General features: G+C 30.3%; 1 protein-coding gene across 1 annotated transcript in view; it reads right to left on the bottom strand.

Moving 5' to 3' along the window:
• Positions 1 to 16,875, bottom strand: part of LOC111027037 (zinc transporter 2-like) — a 40,242-nt gene extending 23,367 nt beyond the window's left edge. The window contains exon 1 of the mRNA XM_022305240.1: positions 16,337 to 16,875. Within this exon, the coding sequence (XP_022160932.1) occupies positions 16,337 to 16,653 (317 nt within the window). The 5' untranslated portion in view covers positions 16,654 to 16,875. The remainder of the gene's footprint in view (positions 1 to 16,336) is intronic.
• Between the last annotated feature and the right edge of the window lie 6,089 nt (positions 16,876 to 22,964).

Here is a 22,964-nt window from a genome sequence, read left to right as displayed (position 1 = left end):
ATAAGGGTTAGATTCTAGTAAAACATTTGAATTAAATTATGTTAGAAAATGTGAAGTCACTGTTTTATGAACTTTATTAATGAACAGAACGATCTGTAATATGTACGATTAAAATATTGATGTTCACTTCAAATAATTTATTCTTACGCAAGTTTAAAAAATATAGTATCACTTTTTGCTAACCATGTGCAGCATTGTATTTTAGCGTGACGTACAGTTTTATCAAAAACTTCCATTTAAAATTATCGTAAATTTAGATCCGAGAAAACTGAAAATACCACAACCCTGTAAAACTGTTATGAATAAATCTGTTGATGATATCGTATACATCAAATATATTTTGAAGCAGAGAGGTAAACGGCGTATTTTCGAGTGGAGTAATTTATTTTTTGTCCACACAAATACTTAAGCCTGAAATACCTTGAAATCATCTAGTGTGAAAAAAAAAATTCGCCCACAGCAAAACGCACGCTCCACAGAACGCCGCGGGTTACAGCGCTGACTTACCTGTCAATATAGTTAGGTATTATATCTAAAAGAGAAAAAAATCACCAAAATTGACTTACTCGAGTAAAAGTCGGATCCAAACGATCCACGCGGGATGCTCCCGTACAGTATCGGTCGGTTCTGTAGTATAATCGCACGCCTACACACCTATATATATTATATGATATTACAATGGCGTGATAATGATATTACGATCGGACTGTAAAAATCTTGCGTACAAAACAATATCGTATCGAATGTACCTACCCAACGCGAATGAATGTACTAGTCGGCGACCGGCACACGCTGCGGCGCGACGTCAATCGAACGTGCTCAATAATAACAATAATAATACAATATGGGTGGGCATACACGGTCGAAACAAAACACGATATTCAAACGGCGCAATTAATACCGAAAACGTTCGGCCGGTGTTCAGTGAACGCGTTGATGTAATACCATATACGAGGTATACGGTATTGTAAAGCGAATTCGGCGACGGAAGAGGTGCGCGACGATGATGACCGGTGCAGGTGGCGGCGGACGACAGTCGAATGAACGGGCGGCGGTGCTCGCATTCCCATTTAAACTGAGCGGTGCCGCGCGCTGTGACAGTTAGTAGTGCCTAGGTACGCTGTGTTTTTTTTTCCCGCGACGATTTCTCTTCCCACCGCGTGTGGAATAAACGGTTTTACGATATTGTAATAATATTTATTGTGTGTGTGTGTGTGTGTGTGTGTGTGTGTGTGTGTGTGTGTATATCGTTATCGCCGTCGTTGGACTATAATAATAATAATAATAATATGCAACGGAGTCCATCCCCCGACGACCGGAACCCGTCGACGTAATAAACGCTCCGATTGCATATTCTGAATAACTGTCGTGCCCGCGTCACACAGCATATAGGTAGGTATACACTGCGTAGGTATGAATGTGTGATACACCGATTTAGGTATGTACGCTGCACATAGGTGCCTATATACAGACGGGTAATGTTAGATAGGAGGTAGTTTTGCAAAGTATTCCAATAATAGGTATATTGGACTGTATTTTTATAGATTTTAAGCCGAGAGATTAACGTTTGGTTTTACATCGACGAGTGTCTTTGATTTAAATTTTTAAATTTTGTATTTCTTGTCTATATACGTACCTGTCATCAACTTTTGGAGCTGTACAAGTGCTCCAAAATCTCCGACTTCGAGGTTAGTCTCTTGTGGAATAGGCGTCTAGAGGTATAGTTGAGGGGGATAAAAAAAAACACCAAGTATTTTCCAAAATAAAATATAATAAAAACTAAAATAAAATTACGGAAACATTTATGCAACACCAGTTTTTGGTAAAATTGATTTTTTTCAACAAATTGTTGCTATCATAGAAAGTATAGAAACTTTAGAACAATCTATTTGAATTTATAATTTTCTGTGCACAATGAAATTTTCAAAATATTTAGACTAATTTTCAGCTATATTTTTCGCCATGAAACCACTCACAGAATTACCTATATTATGGTACCTATGCCGGTATATATTGACTTATAATTTATACTTAAGTTATTAATAACAATAATCAATAACATTTGGTAAAATATTATAATAAATAATAATATCAACACATCATATACGATATATTCGATGCTTTTGGAAAATCTTTGATTAACCTACCGTATTACCGACAGAAAAATAAATGACTAATAGTACAGTATATAAATAAATTATTAAAGATCATATTATTAATATAGACCACCTCTGTTTAAAATCGTTTTTCATGTGTAACTATAATTAATAAATCAAATTTAACACATCCACTCAATAATAAGGCACACTCAAAATCTTAACTATATACTATGCCTACAGCAGAGCTGCTTCTCGGATTATTGCATAAGAATACAAAATGTTGAATACATTTGAGATGAATACAGAATATTATTTAAATGCATATTCCTAAGAAAAAAAATGTCACTTTTTTATATCTTGACCATTAGATATTTGTAATCAAAACAAAAAAATGTTAAAACTGTTCCACATCATAAATTATAATGACTACGGCTTAAATAATCCCTCCCTTAAATTTTGTTTTAATCTTTTACACCCTATTTATTTAAAAACGTTGACATTTGAAATGCTAGTTTCAAAATATCAACAAATTTATTTGTAAACATAAATAAGTCTTTTATAAAAACATATGTATTATCTTATGATGTGTTCATAATATGAATATAAGTTTAAAAATATATGAACTTTGCATAAAATATTAAATCAATACTATTAGAAGTTATGCGAACGAATCCACGAAGGAGAGGATAACGGAAAATACAAATTATTTTTATTAAACATATAAAACGTAAAAAATAATATTCAATTCATTTTTTAAGTTACTAGGAACGCTTTATGCTGAATACCTTTATGATAAAAGATTTGCAAAAATACGCATCACACAAAAATTCATTCTAATCAAGTAGGCACTTACGTGTAACTGTAGTTAACTATTACCAATAACTTATCCTAACTGGCCAACTATTTAGGTGGATAGGTTTTTCGCGCTGTCTATGACGGAGTGTGTGTTTTAGTTCACAAGCTATGTCACATTATAGGTTTATTTTAATAATTTATATACTTTTATTATCAACCACCATCACCGCCTCGACATAGTTTAAGATTTTATATTCTCGTGCGTGCCTATGTAGGTACCGTTTTCAAAGAAAAAAATTATTCGATAGTGTTTGTCACGGTCGTCAAGAGTCAGGTTTAACAGCGACAAACGCCACCACTGAAGAATGTTTTCCGCGACACGCGTTTATACAACATATAATAATATTTTAATTTTTATACGCGTAGAGGTATATGTATTTTATTATAATTATATAAGTATGTATATGGGACAAATGCACGTATTGCGTAGGTATATTGTACAGGTATTATTGTGACCGACATTTTCGTATCGTTGTTATCTACGAAAATTAATATTCAGCCGCGCACGTGCACCATAATATATGTATTATGTATATATAGTCATAATATTTTGCGTAGATGCGGTATTACAGTATTTTGTATATTATTATAATATGAGCAGCTGAATGCAGTTTATACTAGGATAAGAACGCTTTACGCTTAAAACCAATTAATCGTCAAGTCCGTGAATTTATGCTTGGTACCATTATACAGAGCGGTCCATCTTGCACTCGCACCCTCATTTTCACCACCAAAATTCATCAGTTCAACGAATTTATTAAAAAAAATGTTAAAACTCATTTGAAAGTTTCTATCACCAAGGGACTACACTTCATAAATATATAAAAATATCCAAAATATGGTATATTTTAGTATAGGAGCCTATTTACAAAAAAATCCAATAAACAGAATTTAAATAATAGTGTTGTTGAAGTTTGTTAACATTGTTGAAGAATAAAATTAAGTGAGCGTGCATGGTGAATCTTTCTGTACATAATATTTTAATATGCATCTTAGATAGTTAGATGGTGCTCAAGTGTAACAGTTAATAGAATCACTCACACAATTCACCACGTGCCAATAATTGATCATTAACATTTTGAAAATTCCTTCAACACTAAAATTCAAAGTAAATTACATTATTTTGTTAAATGTTTATACTGCATTCTGAAATCATAATAAAACACATCAAACGTTTTTTTATTTTTCTTCATAATTTTTCTTTATATTCTGTTGAATAAAATTATTAAGATTTATCAATTTCAAAAAAAAAAAATAGAAAAAAAGTAGAATTAATGAATTTGATATACAACACCGCATATCTATTTATCAAGAGAGGCATCTACCACGATAAACATAACATAACGAAATTTTCACACGCTTAAATAACTATCTAAAAGTTTCATAGCGGTTACAAGCTATGAGATAGTTATGTTTTAAAATGAAATGACTTATTGTGGGATAGTTGATATTTGCTAGGAAATGGTTAGATACAATTTATATTACTATATTAGTCAATCTTATATAATAAACATCTGATTACTTGTTGAATCATAAATAAACACAGTACACACACGCACACGCACACATACACATGTACATTTATATTACATGTTTCCATAGTGTCCACAAGGAGGAGTGTCAATTTGAATAAGTCGTTTTTCCTTTAAAAACGTAATAGCATTTTTTTTCTCTGACTGAATAAGCAAATTAAAGTGTTTGGCTAATATATTATGTTGAAACAATATAACGTATATCACGTGTGTACGCCACGAACTAAACTATAACCGATTATCTCATACGATTACGATTACGGTCACGATTATTGCTAGACCCAGGTTACCTATTATATTATTATTAAAATATAGTAGAGGACTTTGATTAGGATGCATAATATATTAATAATCGTCATCGTCACCTCGGTGTGACATGTAATTGAGCGTAACACGTTGAGGCACGTCATCATTTTCGTTTTTTACCTAAAATTGTAAACACGTTTGTGCGCATTTATGAAAACACGTTATTCTGACGTACCTACCTATAATGAAATTCACGTTTGGGCTCGAAACCGTAACAATTTATAAATAACCAGTATTATTATGAGAAAAATAATTAATTAATTATGAAAAAATAATGAAGAAAAATTTAAACGTCGGAAAAATAATCAAATTTAAAAAAAAATGATTAAGTTGTATGAAAAATAAATAGGACAACGTTTTGCGACAAAAATATTAATTAAATCATATACCTATCAATTAATATAGAAAATATTACAAATTTAATTAAATACATTGAATTGTATTAAAATATGAGGACAATACTTTCAAGTACAAATATTAGTATACTTTACTAAAAAGTATACCTACTAATAAATGTGCAAATATAATTTTTGAAAACTATTGAGCCAACCTAGTGATGTCTTCTGAGTAACGCCAATAGGCTCAGAATTACGTATGCACGCTATCGTGCTTTCATGTGCAGAGAAATCTGAAATCTATCTATTCTTGGGTCCTAACTTGTTAATATGTGGAGGAATATTACGCCCAAACGTTGTATATGGAGATATGCCCTAAAATGTTGTGTTTTGAGAAAATACTCCTAAACGTATTCATCCTAATGAGCCGAATGACTCGGTAGATGCGTGGTAGACGGCAAGACAGTGTTCGGAAGACAGTATAATATGACAAGAATACCTGAATACCAACTATTAGCCGTATACTTTAGTAGTTCTGCAGTACTGGACTAAATTTGCATAAGCTATGTCTGCAATAACAGTTGTAATTTCCCTTTCTTTGACGACTTTTTTCTTTTTTTTTTTTTATCAGTTTTCTGTATGATGGACTTTTGGAAGCTCGACAATATGACAGTATGTGTAAAATAATAATAATCATACCCTAGAGTAGAATTAAGCAATAATCTTTAGAGACTTAATGTGTACAAAATCAATTTTACATATTTTAATTTAGTTGGCAAAAATTCAACATCCAGCAAAGCATGTGTAACATAATATTATGTAACTATATATTTATGGAGTTAATTTAAAATTTATTATCCACAATAATATTCGTAATCAATAAATATATAGTTGTCATTTTTATTCATAGACAGTATTTTATGTGTCAATCATATTGCTAATAGTCAGGAACAGAAAGATTCATTATGAGGCCACGCTGGGACATTGGCGACGAGTACACTATTGCATAGAAAAATAACAGTTATCCTTCAATATTTGTGATAACCTTGTGGCTATACTAGTCTTAGACAAAAAAAAAAAATTAGAGGCAAATTTATTCTTGTAAACAGTTTATTTGTCATTCGTACAAATACCTATGTATACAATTTGTACCTATATTATTATAAATTTAATAATGAAAAGACACGTTGAACTTATTCGAGGACAAATGCAAATATTCACCGTTTTTCATTTCCGTTAAAATTACTCTTATGATTTATACTTCATCACCCAAAGGTCTTATCGCAGTTAAACATTTAATATAATAACATTATTTTAAAGTACCATAGTGCATGGGTATAATAATACCTATACGGACACTGTAAATTGTATGTATATTATAAAAATTTGAAATAATAAAAATAAACTGTTATTAACTACGTAGTTCGAATCTTTCAATTATGAACATTATTTTAAATAAATTTCAATAAAAGTTTCAAAAGCATAACAAATTTAGCATTTCGAAATAATATTATTATTTATTTATGTATACATTTTAAATTGTTACAAGGCAATCTATAGCTGTGATGTCACATTTTTTTAGTTTTCTAATTTTGCATTACCCTACTTATGATAAGCATTTTTCCATTGGTAATAATAAAGTTATACCTAACGTATTTTACACAATATTAATAATATAGTCGCGTGGAGTTTTAAAATATAATTTGTATTTTTACATCACAGTAAAATAGTGGGTGCAATGTTCTTAATGATCATGCAATTGAAAAGTGTGAACAATACCTAAATCAAAGTGTTTGACACTTAATAATTTGTTCACCTTAAGTTTAATAAAAACTGGTAAATGTGAAGTTAGTGTATAGTAATTAATAAATAAATTTTTCTAAAAAAAAATACATTATAATTTTCGTATTTTAGATAGATGGATTAAAAAAAATGTATCTATAAGACTCTTTATACACCATAAATCATAATTTAATACGCATTACTACAATATTATCCGGGGGTATCTATGAAATAACAGTTTTCGTTAAACCTACCTAGGTATATTATTATATTAATTATAATGGAATAACGGAACAGCATAAATTCTAAATGAAAATAATACAAAAATAATTAATCGGAGTCCGGACCTATAATAGTCATCACTGGAATGTTTTAAAACTACTCGACCGGCCAAGCTCAATCACCTGCCGAAAACTAAACCAGAGAAGCGGAGTAGTCGAGGTCGAACTGACCGGTGACCCGCAAAAAACTGCACCGCCTGTTTTACTTTACCTAACTGGTATTTTAACTGTGTATAAAATAAATCAAACGGCATCCGCTAGTCGGGAAAATCCGATTGGCTTCAAAAAGGGACAAACATTTTTTCCAATTTCGATTCCGAATTTCACTAGCGGTAGTGATTTTCTTCAATTTCGGGTTTAGTTTCGATATCGATTTCGGTTTTTGATGGTTTTTACTTTTTACCGGTATCCAATATCGGTTTCAAGCCTTGAATTGTTTAATAATAATAGCAATCAGTGGCACAGTTATGGGGTGTTTTGGATGTTGAAACACTCTTCTCTATGGTATTCTTGCAAAAATATATTTATTATATTATAATATGTTTTAGATTTCTACAAAATATGTTGTCATATTATGGTTCTATAGGTTCTATTTCATATTTGATAATATTAATAAATAATAATACCAAGATTGATAACTATACAATGGAGAGTGTGGAGAACCCCACACTTTATATTTTTTAAATTAAAAATTAAAAAACCTCAAAATTAGATGTAATTTCTACAGATTTCGAGAAAGCATTTGACAAATTCAACCATAAATTACTTACCAAAACTTTTCAGGATTGGTATATAGGACCATCTCTCTCGTGGTTTTCGTCTTTTCTATCTAATAGAACCCAATCTATAAAATACAAAAACTATGTTTCTTATAAAACTATAGATTCTTCTTAAAAAGAAGTTGTAAAAATCTCAATGATCTAATAAAGCATTGTGTCTCTGTGTTATCTATTACTCTATGAGCTGAAAAATACATTAAATGTAAGTCTTAAATATAATACTTTTTATATTATTATTATATTTAAAAATAAATTATAAAAAAAAAAATTAAAAAAAAAAAATTTTATAAAAATGTTATCACAATTATTATACTTGTCTCTTAGCACTAGTTATAGAATTATATACATTATGTATATTATGTTATTTATTATCAAATTATAAACTAAGTTGTGTTGTTAGTCTGAAATAAGTTGAATTTTAAAATGAAATAAATGAGCAGTAGTTACCTAGTATATTAGGTATCATTGAAATATTATTATTCATAACCTTCAAAAAACCCTGTTATCTCATAATTATTTTTTACTTTTATAATTATTCTGTAGATTGTAAATAGTATGTCCAAAAATCGAATAAAATAATTAGATAATAGGTAAGTCAACGAAACTAAGTTCATTTAAAAACAATAAAAAAACAATAGGTATATACATATATTATTATATAATATATAAGTATGCATTACGAGCCCCCTACCCCGAATATTTATCTCCTGCAGTGGCTTGGTGAACTTGATATTCATCAGAGACAACTCTAATATTCCAACTTTTCATCCGACTCATCCACCCACACAAACCACGACAAAGGCATTAACTTTCATATTTTTAACTATTATCCATCATATTATATTCATATTGTAGATATGAAAATACTATTTAATACTAAATTATCAATCACCCATAAACAACCCCTAAAAACTCAGAGGCGGTCACCTGTTGAATAACCACATCATAACCCCATAGATCGCACTCCTCGTCGTTGAATTTATGTAACCACGTAGATACATTTTAATTCATAAATAATACCATAATATATTAATATAGCTATTTTAGTATTTAATAACGTGTATACGAATATCAAAACTGTATTTTTAAATTAACTATATTTTTTTATTCGTGATTAATTTAATTTGAAAAAACTTAACTATACTCGTGCAATAAAAAATAACAAACAGTAAGATATAGTTTTGTTTAGTTTATGCTTTCTTCGAGTGCAAATCAGATCATGAAGTCACAAACCAGAAAGACAAGACATTTGTCAGTATAATGAAAACAATTTAGGACAGGAAGAAATCATCAAAATGAAAGGTTTAGTTATGTATATATATTTGACAGTGCACCAAACCGAATACACTGTCATTGTCAAAAAATTGTACATAAAGAAATTATAGTAATTTGAGATTTAAATAGAGAATATAATTTAATTGTACTGAGAAAGCAAAATTATTTAAACGACCGGGTTTTAGAATAAAATAATAACGTGAAAACATCGCTGTATACAAATAGTAAGATTCTTGAAATCATGAAACGTTTTTTTAAGGTAATTGCTACCTATTTTTTTTTTAAATGTATGGATGTCGCACTTCAACTCTTGTTTTCACTTTGCATAGGATAATATTATCTATTCAATAAATCTGTTGATTAAATCAATATTGTAAATTCATTCGTAATTTCAAAATATTACATTAATTACACAATACTTTAAGGATCTCTTGAGCTCCTAGACAAGTTACAGAATTATGAAATAAAAAAAAACAAGGAAGTCACTGCTGTATAGTACATTTTGAGGGTACCTTATCATTGAGGTTACTGTAATGTTTGTATTTAATTTCAATTCAATGATAAATAGGTACGAAAAACGATTCCGATTTCTAAGCAGATACAAGCCGTAGGTATTACCCGGTGTACCCGAATTGGTTCCAATACGTCCAAATTGGTTCCTGGGTTGTTACAAAGGGTATATCCGAATTGATTCCGAATTATATTAAAAGTATTTTAAATTTTCCTTCCCATTGTTTGCAAAGTTAAGACTGTCTAAACATATTATGCACTATTGCACTATACAGATATAATTAAAAATTATGTTTTTTGTTTCAAAATATGTAGATATTATTATTATTTTATATTTTTTTATATCGAAAGTATTACTGCAGAGGTAATTTTATTAATCATGTTCTTCGTTGCGGTTTTTGTACTAAACCACAATGTAACATATTATATCATATTCTTCTTGTAAACATTATTTAAAAATTACAGATTGTATATTTCAAAATAAAAATAAAAGAATATAAAATAAATAATGATTATAATAATAATCATGATAGCTGATAAATATGTTTCTTTGTTTTTTAAACATTTTATTTTATCATGGAAAAAATGTATAACAATTAATATTAGTTATAAATTTCAATCTATATTTATTTAGTTTTTTTAAATTTCTGTAGTTCAGTATGTATGTTCCAACTTAAAAGTCTTAATCGGCAACCGTACTTGAACCTTGTTTCACATTTTCATTTTTAAATTATAAAGATTGAAATTTTAATGAACCTACTTTAACTAACTACGAAATAATTTGGAAATGTTCGTGATTTTGATAAAATTTTAAACTCAAACACTTATAGAAAAAATGACCATAGTTTTTGATATTTTTAATTTGTGTAAGAACAAATATCATGTCAAACATTACATTAACAGTTTGATACATATAAACAAAAATATATAAATTGAAATACTTAATCCAAGAAACTAAAAAAATATCAAGTAGGTAGGTATATGGTTATCAATTGGCCACAAAGTTCTAAGATATTATTAAAATTATTTCTAGACTAAAAATTCGAATATAAGCTATTTGTTGAAAATTATAAGTCCCTGCAACAGTTATTCATTTTTGAATTGCAATAAAATAACAAAATCAATTTTATTGAAAACTGCCGGTATTATATAAAATAAAATGTACCCATTTTTCAGTAATTTTTAATTACTATATAAATTTTACCCAAGTAACGATGATAGACAAAAAAATACTTCACATCATTGTAAAACCAATTATAATTTATGGCGCCTTTCAAAATCTAAAACTACTCAACCCAACTAATTTTAAAAGATTTTGAACAATAATGTAGGAATTTAATTAGATAACGTGATACTATTTCGTATCCACAATACTATCAAGTTAATCAATAATTATAAAATATGATGCTCACAATTCTACAAATTGCTGACTTATAGGTATTCATAACTGCTTTACTATAAAATATACATCCAACTGTAGGTTAGGTGAACCACCCAATTATTCGTTTCCATTTAAACATGACACCGAATAAATAAAATTGTATACACCACACCAGTACATTACTTAAACACTCGGCTCGTCGCAACGTAAATATTTAAGTAATATAAATTCTAAAATACGTACCTATACGAATTCATGGTTATATACGGTAATAAATTATTCTGGACATATTTTGACCACGTAGGTAGGTATATTTTCAAGCACCTATTACATTTCACAACAAAGTTATGAATTACAACTCGTATATTATAATAATATTCCTCTCCATGACAAACCCAGCTTACAATAAATTCTTTTCTCGAGATTCCTGATATAAAATAAAGTACCTAACAAATATCGTAATGTAGAATTTTGCTCATAAAATTATATTATCTTACATATAAAATCAACATAAAAGTGCACTACCACCATTGTTCACTTACTACTATAAACAACTACCTACTATATAGGTACACAATGAATTCAATTTTATTGTACTAAGATTTAAGGTTTGAATTTGTATAATAGTCGTGTATTATTTTTTGTGTTAGAACGAAGAACATTGCATTTAATGGGAATCACTACGAAAAAAAAAACGATTTCAACGAAAAATTCCAACACTATAATTTATCCAGAAGACCTAACTACGTATCATATAGTGATTCCACCACTGGATAAGTTTTTCTTCTAATAAATCTTGAAAATATTTCAAAAGAAAAAAATATTTTATGATAAAATGTACGCGTATTGTGCGGTACACAGATTATAAATATCGCAGTTTTTTTATGAAAAAAAAAGGTAATCAAATTCACATAATATAATTTATAACGTGTACCTATACAGTGAATAAACTGTAGATAGCAACTAAAATATAAAATAATACATATATATACATATACACACAGTATTACAATGTACTCAACCATAATATTAAATTGAATGATAACATTGAACACCAATCAAAAACTATACAGATTACGAATAGAAAACTATATTATACTTGGGTTGGAGATAATTATTGAACAAAAAACATTTTGGAAAATCATCATCGGTGATTGAGTCAAATTGTTTATAAGAACAACAATTTAAAATAGAATAAATCATGTAAAAATGAACTAATTTTGAAATGTACTATAGGTAAATGTTGGAACCGATTATAGTACAAACACGACGTTTCTTCCGAACCTCTCAGAACGACGCCACGTATATCTGTACAACATAATATTATTATGTACCTATAATGCATATTAGTACGTCACATTATACATATTTTATACATAATATTAAAATAAATATAATATGCGCAATATACAACTCTACATTGTGGAGATTTGTGTCAACGCCCCCCACCCCAATTTATTTTGTACCTATCTTCTATACGGAATAAATAAACGGTAATAATAAAGCATTTAATAAATAATATTTCAAACACGAATCGTATCGAGTATATACAATATACAAACCGGTCTTGAAGACAGTAAAGATTTATCTATATTATGATTCGTAAATGGATATTATTGTTGTATTATGATTCGTTACAAAATGTATTATTTTATAATATTCAATGGAAACATACTAAAAGTTCATTGCCATCGAACATCTATAATACGTATATCGTAGTATGCAATAGTTGGGTATATCTGTTTATTTATTTTATTCTCATTATGTATACTTATCGTATTTACATAATGGTATGCACCAATACACCATTAAATTATTGAAATTGATTGATTATGTACTTATAACTTTTAACAAACAAAAAATGGTCAATACAAATGATTTTCATACCACTTACTACTTAGCATAATATGTAGGTAATGCCTATGTTTGGCTACACGTAATATTATAATATGGTTACAAGTTACAATAACTAATAAATCCTTGTCTGAGAAATAAAGTGTTTCAAAAATAAAAATATACACATTATTTTCTAAGATTTTAGAAAAAAGAAACCTACTTACATCTGAATAAAGTTTAGAAGTTTCAGCTCAATTATAAAAATCGATTGTGTAAAATATAATACATAGCAAACCAGTAAATTAAAATTACACATTTTATATGGGCAATAATAATTTAACGATTTGTGTGCAAACATTATTATTTATTAAAGTTTAAAAAATGATCCAGTACGCAAAAAAAAAAAACATTCAACAAGTAATTGATGCAAGTTATAAGATTTTACATTTGTATTGTAAGAGTACTCTTTGAACTTATTACAGTTATTGATGTAATATATTATCTACGGTTATTTCAAACATAAAATACCTAACAGTATTTAATAAACAAAACAATAGCTAACAAGCTTTTTTCGATTAAAAAAACGTGATCTAAGCAAATAATATAAGTACCTACGGTGTACATAGTATTATTATGACAGCATAATATTATATTGCTATATGTTAAAATTATAACTCATAAATCAGATAAAAATATATTAATTTGCCCCTATGGATAATTTTAAAATTGTGAAAAAACTGATTTTTCATGATTTAATGAAGCAATGTCCATAAAATACTTAAGCGTTTTATACTTTTAATACTAATTAAATAACTATGTATAAAAAATAAATTGAATGTGAGGTATGTCAAAAATTATAAAAATAAAATACCTAGTTACGTGTATACTTTGATATTTTTTTAAAATAAAATAACAATGACATGATAAAATGTATTTTTAGTTACACAGAATTTTCTTATAAAAGATAATAATTATTTATCTAAAACTATAACATTATATATTTATATGGTTTGAAGTATACTGTAGTATTTTACTTAAAGTTATACTCATAAAAAATAATATAATAGCAGAGTCAGTAGAGCTGTAGAGGGATGTCATAAAAGCTTTTTAAAATTATATATACGTATAGTACTTACTACTTATAGGTATATAGATACTGTAGAAATCCATTGTTTGTATCTTCATATACGTTTTTAGATAACACTAATGACAGCATGCATTTTTAACTCCCTAAAGATTATTTGTGTAAAGAATATTTTTCTAAGGATTCTGGTACTTAAAATGACAAAAATCAAATTTCGAACAAGTAGGTAGCTATATAATTGTTCAAAATTTAAATGAGTGGATATTGAATGATGCGGTGTCTAATGGCACATCATGGGGTTCTATTATCTCGCAATATGGAAGTCTACTACTTCGCTTGTTAAAACTTTATAAGTTAAGGTATACTGCATTAGTGCAATAGTACATGTAGAGTGCCACAAGCCGGCAACTCAAAAATGTTCATATTTACATGTCAATTCACTTGAGCCTATGAAAAACAAACACTCTTCTTCTTTGGACATTTCCTGACATAAGTATATTTTTTATCCATATAGTTTTCATATTAAATTGTAATCGAACGTTTAGTATAGCATCAATTTTTATTTTTATTTGTTAGGCCTTTCTATTATACCCGGAGTTACACCTTATATATGTATATTATATTAGTATAATATTCTATAATCACATGATGTTCATACCTATATAACAATTAAGCATTTGGTTGGTTAAAATTTAATTTTTACATTAAACAAATGAATGAAAGAGTCGGAAAAAACAAAAAAAAAATTAAATAAAAACGATGATTTTCGCTCAAATAAAGTTTTTAATAAAATCAATTTAGTTTTTTTGGTTGAACAAAAAGACCAACAATCGCAAATAATTTAAATTTTCACCGGATGTTTACAATACCATTTTGGCATTTTCTACACACCATTCAATTTTTGAAAATTGTTTGAGCTATTTATAGGCATAAGAAAATTTCGATTTTACAGAGTTACTAGATGAATCCATGCACTTCGTTTCCCGTTAAAAATGCTAACTCTAAGTAGGTATATGAGTTTTCCTAGGGTTACCCTACCTATAGTATTACCTATATATTTATACCCACGTGGCCACGTGTCAATTAAATGATCAATTTATTCATATTCGTGTAATAATTTATATGCTAACATTTTTTTTCCTAACGGTTAGATAATATTATACAATTTGTATACACATTTATTGTTTCTTATATCACACAGGAATTATAATGGTCTCTTTAACAATATGCTATGAAAAATAAATTAAAAAATCGTTCTCAACATTGTCACCAAAATAGTGTCGTGCTATAATAGCAGCTATCAAATGTCTGCTACGGTGACTTCAGATAGGTAACCAATATAGCACAACACGAAGTGCGACGTCACGCGTATAATTATTTATGTACCACTATATATAAATACCTAGCCAGCAGTGATCAAATCCGTTGCTTATTTATAAATAAGTGGCAGCGGTGACTTTGGCGTTGAAATACAAACCGAAAATGGGATTCCGTATTGTTATTCGGTATCAACTCGAAACAAGCGAACGTGCTGCAGGCAACTGCAAGAGGATGCAGATGTATGTGCAACGTGCATAATGCACGTATATAATATAATAAAATCGTCAGCGGTGTCCGCAACTTTCGATTTGGTAAACATTACAGACTCGGTCGAAATGTTCGCGATTGCCTGTCGGGGCAAAAGAGGAATTGGTGATTTTTTGAGGGTCTGTAAGACAACGAGAATCCTGCAAACGTGTCTCACTGCTTACGGGCACTGCTCGTCTGCGCATGTGTGTAGTATAAATGATCATTAGTGTGTGTATGCTCCCCACCGATCAACTGCATCATACGTATTACTACGCCCCCACATGCACGTGTTGTTTAGTCACTAGGTAGATCGAAATATTCAAAGTCAATTTATCGACGTAAAAAGCTGAAGAAAACGTAAGTGCTTTCAAAGGTCCGATGATTTACAAAAAGTAGAAACTTTTGAAGGCATAAACAAGATTATTTTTGCACCGGTCTGAGCACTTTTTAGATTTTACCGAATTCTCGACGGAAATAAACGTTTAACAGTTTAATACTTTTTAAAATAAATACATTGAAAATTTTCAAAAATATTCAATATAATATGCTCCGACCGATGCCAGGTCGACTTGAAATGTTTACATTTTTCGAATCGGACCGCTTGATGCACTTCAGTATTCGCCATCAGTCGATATAAGGTCGTTTTGGCGAAAAATCGATAGGCCATTATCATATGTGCATGTATTAAAGAGACCGGAAGAGATTTACTTGCCCTTCGAAGACGACTCTGTCCGCGCCGCGGTCGTTGCAGCTTCCGTCTTCGTCGCGGTACGCTACCCTCCGATTCAGCAGTGGCGTCCGATCAGTGGCACCGTCGACGACGATGGATACGGCGGCGTCCGTGTCTGGCGGCGTCCGCGATCCGCGACGTTCCAAGTCGTCGAACGTCACTCCCCCGGCGCCGACTGACGTGGCCGATCCGTGGTGCTGTTGTCGCCGTCGCCGATCGGAATTACCGCCGGAACCGTCTTCTCGGTCGACGTCCGCGGTGGACTCGGCGGGAGGCGCGGTCTCGTCGATGACAGACATTTTAGCGGACGACCGCCGGGGCACGAAACGACGCGACGTAGGTATAGGTTAGGCTACAGTCGGCCACAGAGGACGGACGGCAAGGTCCCGGACGAACGCGAAAATTTTATGGAAACAATACGAATTCGTGTTTCAATATACGACGGCGATAATTGTATTGTTATTGTTGTTATTATTGTAATTGTCGCCGTACAATAATATGGACTGCGACTGCGGATAAAACGTTATATTATTGTAACACTATGATGGGTAACAACAATCGTCCGACGGACGAATCGCGTGTCAGAACGGGCTCGGGCTCTTATCACGGGTTAATAGTTCCCCGCGATTGTAGTGCAACATTTACATATATAGGCACTCACATCCCGACACGATAATAACAGTATATTATGCCCAATATTGTAATAACAAATTACGACGTGCGACGTATGCCTACCTGCGGTTCGACGAACCACGTGCGAGTTCGATCATTATCGCGGAAATAACATTATAATTACGACATTCTAACACCTATAGCGGGCCCACCCAGGTGTCGCTGTGTTATATATTTGTACAGCTGATAGAGCTTGTGCCGAGTGCGCGGGTATGAGCGCTTTTTTTTCGACTCGCGCTCGGCCCGAGCCGAAGATTTCGTCGCGCCGCGGGCGGGCGGCCCGCCGGCAAAATAACAGTAACGTTACTTCTTGCGGCTACGGCGAGGGGCACGCAGGTAACCGAAATTATATAGGTAATCATTATTATTATTTATTATTATACGACCACGACTAACTGTAATATAGGTACTACCTATTATAGTCTATTATGATATTATTAAAGTTTATTGTCGTTTATTGTCGTTTACAGCTATATAATAATACTTAATGCCCCTGTAGACACCGGTACGAGCAACGGCCACGCGTGTATTGCCCACGTCGGTTTTGCCTGTCTGCGTCCAAGTGTGCCGTGGTCGTCGAGCAACACAACGCACCGAACCGCGGTAAGCGGTTGCCTACCCGAACGCGTAGACGGTGACGCGGTCTGGAATGTGTCCTATCCGTTTCCTCGTCAAATCGAAAGTATATGCTCACCATATTTGTCATTTTTCTCTAATTTTTTTTAAACACTACGTCTGAAAAATGTCCAAAAAATGTCTACACATTAGACAGTCTATCTAACTTAGGTCCCAGAAATGATTACTTGGTACCATATATATTATCCACCTACATTATCATAAAGTATAAGCCCTAAATTAAACTTCAAAACCAACGCCTTAGCCAGCTAGACTATGTTTCTACCTCTCCGCCTCTAATATTTAACTGATTAGGTGCAAGTATTTAAGAAAATGAAGAAATAAATGTTATTACTTCGGATATAACTTAGTCTGCAGGTTAATCCAATAAGCCATAAAAGCATGTCTTAGAATATTAAATTTACCGTGTTTGAGGTGAGAACTGACATGTAAAGGTCATATATGTACCTGTAACGTTCGTTGAAATGATATTTTGATATCTAGTTAAAAATGACGTATGTTCTGCACTGAAAAAATCAGGTTTTTTTGTTTTTCCGTCGACGCAAAGTCCATTCGAGTGAGAGATTCCCCCTTGAACTCATTTTGTTTCACCTGTAATACAACTGCAATGTCCTCGTAGAACACACTATATATATTACTACTGACGAGTTATTTTTATGAGTTTTTGGAATCATCTTCTTGTATTGAGTTTGATATATTTAAAAATACCCGACTACTGTGCGAAAAATAGTCTGCTCACACCTTTCCTATGTCTATTTACAGTATAAAATGTCTTGTGCGGAATTGCACCGGACCAATAAAAATTTCCGTTTTAGGCAGGTTTCCATCGCAACTGAATAAAAAGGAAAATTCCGTAGTATAGAGTTATAATATTCTGCACGAACAAGGTTGTTACATTTTCCAGCCAATAATTAAAAATGTCATAGGCCTAAACTTAAACAAATCTTTGAAGACATTATGAGAGCAAATACAACGATACGAATCGACTGGTAAACTACGACTACAGTGACAATAATGAGCACTGATGTGTAGATTCAAGATAAAATGTACTTATCTGTCGATACGTATTAATCGCTGACCTTAATAATTGTTTATTAGCAAAATAAATGTGGGTATTAAAAATATTTTTGTTCATTTTACGATGTGTTTTTCCATTATACGGAAAAAAACCAAGGAAAAAAACCACGGGAAAAAAACCAAAATGATAATATAATCAATGTTGTACATCAATTTGTACATCTCCATGTATAATATTGTTTTCCAGCATATTTTAAGGTATACATATAACCTTTGTGACAAAGCTTATCTGCACCCTTATTTGATTTAATAATTTCCATATTTTAAAATATTAAATCCAGAACTTTAAAAAAAAACAATTTGCAAGACACAAGACACAATAACACAATACAGTAAATTCACAGTGAGCAAAATGATCAATAGTGTATTTTTATATGATCTTCATATTCCCCCAATTTCAACTATAATCAAACTAAAATGTATGTAATAGCATACATAGTGTTTTGTATTATTATTATCTCCATTATTATATTATAGTCGATATATTATCACTCATAAAATTGATACTTGTAAAGTTGGGTAAGTGTAACACCAAAAAGTAACGTAACTTGCTCAGCTTTGAAAATTGGATAAAATAAATATAATATAATTAATTATATAATATTGACAACACAGCAATAGATTGTATATTATTATATTTTGTAATTATACTAATTCTCTGATTATATTATTATCATTTTGGTTTTTTTTTCCGGGATTCGTTTTTCCGTGTATATGAGGTGTATATGATTTGCGTGACCAACAAATAGCTTTCCGTTTTACGTTAGACAGGTTCCGTTTTATCAAGGGTTTAATCCTATGTTAAATTATAGAAATCTGTCGGGACCATAATAAATTTCCGCACAGAAAAGGATTCCGTCTTGTCAAGGGTTCGGATAAGGCAGGTTTCGCTGTATTATAATATAATTGTAGTTATCTGTATAATATTATGTAGGTAATGAAATAAACAATAATATGTTATAAGCATTTTAAAGCTAAGAATTTCAAAAAGAATGTAGGTAGTGTTGTAGCTATAACACGTAATCATTTGTTGTCTTATCATTATATTATGCATATACTTATTGTATTATATACTCTGAAATAGTTTCTTTTTTAATGTATTTCTCTTTGTGGATTGTTTAATTTGAACATTGTTTAGAAATTAAGAATGTTAAATCATAGAATGTACACAATATACTTTTCTACTACAAATAATAACAGTCATACAATATGGAATATCTCCAAATTTGAACAACTCTAAAATCAATAATAAATATACTATTGTCTTTTTCTGGTGTCGTTAATTATTATATTTGAAGCAAACGTGTAATAAGGTTAAAAACGATTGGCCGATATGCCTTCAATGGAAGGCCTCTCGCCCACACACAATCAACCTAACACTCATTGTACAGCAATTTTACTTATTGTAAAAACTATTTTATAGATTGTGCATTAAAAAAAAAAAAACTAAAGATAAAAAAAAAATTAATTAAAAATTAGAAATATAAGATTGTTATTATTGTTCGTATGGCCTAAACAATTTTCGTTATCTAAATGCTACAAATCGTAAATCGTTAATTTATTCAATGTTAATTTACTGCTTCTTACCATTTATACCTATATATTATAACAGTTAAGAACTCAACACCTTATCCAAATATGTAAGTTTTATTGTTATAAATTCAAATAAATTATACTGGATACATAGTCCCTTGACTATTATAGCAATTATAAAAAGGTTAGGCTAAATTAGTTTACCTATATTAGATTATTACCGAAGAACTAACAGTTTACCCCATAAAATTATGAAAAACATTGATAATTGATCAATTATATGAACAATTATTTTGACTCTTATAGGATATACTGTCTACATCAACAAAAATTTCCAAGTAAATCGATGGCAGTTATGAAAACAAAACACGTAACTAGTAAAGTATTTAAGAGGATGATGTCATAAGTAGTTAAACAGTATGAAGAAAATGGCAAAAAATCTGTAAACTGTATACTGACAACTGACCTACGCCTGTACTTGATGTATTACGAATTGCGGTAGGCAGAAACAGAAGCAATAAGTATATTCAAGTAAAAAACATACTCTCTTACGTTTAATTAATTTTAATTCCAATTACATTTTTGTGAAAAGCTTGTTCCTGATACATCATATATTTTGATTTATTTTGTATATTTCGAATAATCAAATATGTTATAATATTATTGATTAATTTATTTTAACTAGACTTCAACATTTTACAATGTATATAATGCTTTGTGATCAAAGGATTAACTCTGTTTTATTTTTACTGATCTAAAGTGGCAACAACAATTTATAGGATTGTATAAAACATATAAGGACATTTTTAAGTAAAATGTGCTTTCTTTAAATTGTATTATACATTTATATGTATATACATAAATATTATAACATATTAATCGAGTAGTTATTTTTGGACGAACACATGAAGAATGCCTTTCATTCGTCAAAAATATACTACTTAATCAAAGTCTTCAAGTTTGCCAATTACCACACTTAAATATCTAACATAGCCTGCAGACCGAGAGTCCCAAGCACGTGACATGTAAAACATTTTTTCGTGTTTGTTATTATTTTGAAAAACGCATTGTATATCCAAATAAATTGGAACAAAACAAGTTTTTAAAAATACATTCACCGTGAACGGACGTCGAATTAAACAAAGACAGGTAGTAACTTAGAAATTATACATAATAATTTATCAAAAAGACAAGAACACACGTCATGATATTATTATATTAGGTACCTGAACCTGACTTTACTAGGTGCAACCCACGAGAAGTGAATAAGGAGACAACTCGGTCGGAGCTTCGAATCATAAAATAAATTAATGTTGGCCACTGCCATGCCAGTTGAGGGCAACGCTTGTTTTTACTTTTTTTATTGACACCCATAACATGATACGTATAACAGTCATGTGGAACTGTAAGTACGTTCTCATCATAAATCAAACTATTATAATGCACTGTACTATACTACAATATGTACACATGAACATATTCATCGACTGTCCCAGGACAAACTACTCACATTAATAATATTAGAGTATATTAAACAGCTAAACGGCGCATAAAATATAAAACGGTTTTGATTAGGTACTGCAGTTTGTAAGTAAAAAATTGGTACACGCATTAAATAAAAGTGGAACATTTACCTGGCACGCGTGGCATTTATTATGACATACTTCATTTGCATGATGAATTGTGTAAATTATAAAAATAAAAGATAAAGATTATGAAAGATAATAATGTGTACATAACGTTTCTCGCGCGTTCTATTATAGTCACCAGATTTGACATTGTAGAGAACATTTTAAATTATACGCATAAAATATGCGCTTTTAGAAATATTAAATAGGTAGGTACACTTAATAGCATAATATACCTAAAACATTAAAAACTTTTATACCGGCTCATTGCAGAGACAATGTGTGGTTTTTAGTCTTAGAGATAATTATTAAAATTCTATAAGCCGTTAAACTTGGTATTGTTCTAAGTCCATTATTTAGTAGAGGTACTAGACATCTAAAGCAACACTAAATAATGAGCTTTTTACCCCACCATATTACTCTGTTGAGCATACGAGACAGGAAGCACAGTTGAGGTACCTATATACGGCTATATATAATGGTTTATTTCTTATTTCTGTATAGGTAACGGGGCATGCAATTTCAGTAACGGTAGGTAATGTCCTGTATACTTATAAGTATAGTACCACTAATATTGTTTTATGAAACGAACCCGATAATTACTTTATTGCTTTAAAATTTGTACACACTCTACTTTTTTCTTAATTCCTTTTTATTATTATCAACATTCGAAAAACAATTTGTGTTAGTCTGTCTATTTTAGTAGATAAATAATAAGTTTATTCGTGAGTATATGAAAATTAAATGTGCACATAAAAATACTTGAAATCAAAATAAATAAAAACAAGGCGCTAAACTAATGTCAAGTAATAGGTATGCAATGCGGCCTACACATTATAAGTGTCGTTCGCGTGTTTGGCAGTCGCTCTGCGCCGTCTCCGAATTCCACAAATTGAAATCGTAATTTACAAGACAAGAAATTATTATACCATTTATACCGACGGCCTAGTTGAATATTAGAAAATTCAATAGCTCAATATCATCATTATAATTCAATAAATACTCTAAATAAATATGATATTAGTTTTGTTGAAAAGCACAATACGCAATACACTGCAAATGAT

This window comes from Myzus persicae, unplaced genomic scaffold (assembly GCF_001856785.1).
Source record: "Myzus persicae strain clone G006 unplaced genomic scaffold, MPER_G0061.0, whole genome shotgun sequence".
Taxonomy (NCBI): Eukaryota; Metazoa; Arthropoda; class Insecta; order Hemiptera; family Aphididae; genus Myzus; species Myzus persicae.
The sequence above is the reverse complement of the archived record's forward strand: the minus strand, read 5'-3'. Positions and strand labels throughout refer to the sequence as shown.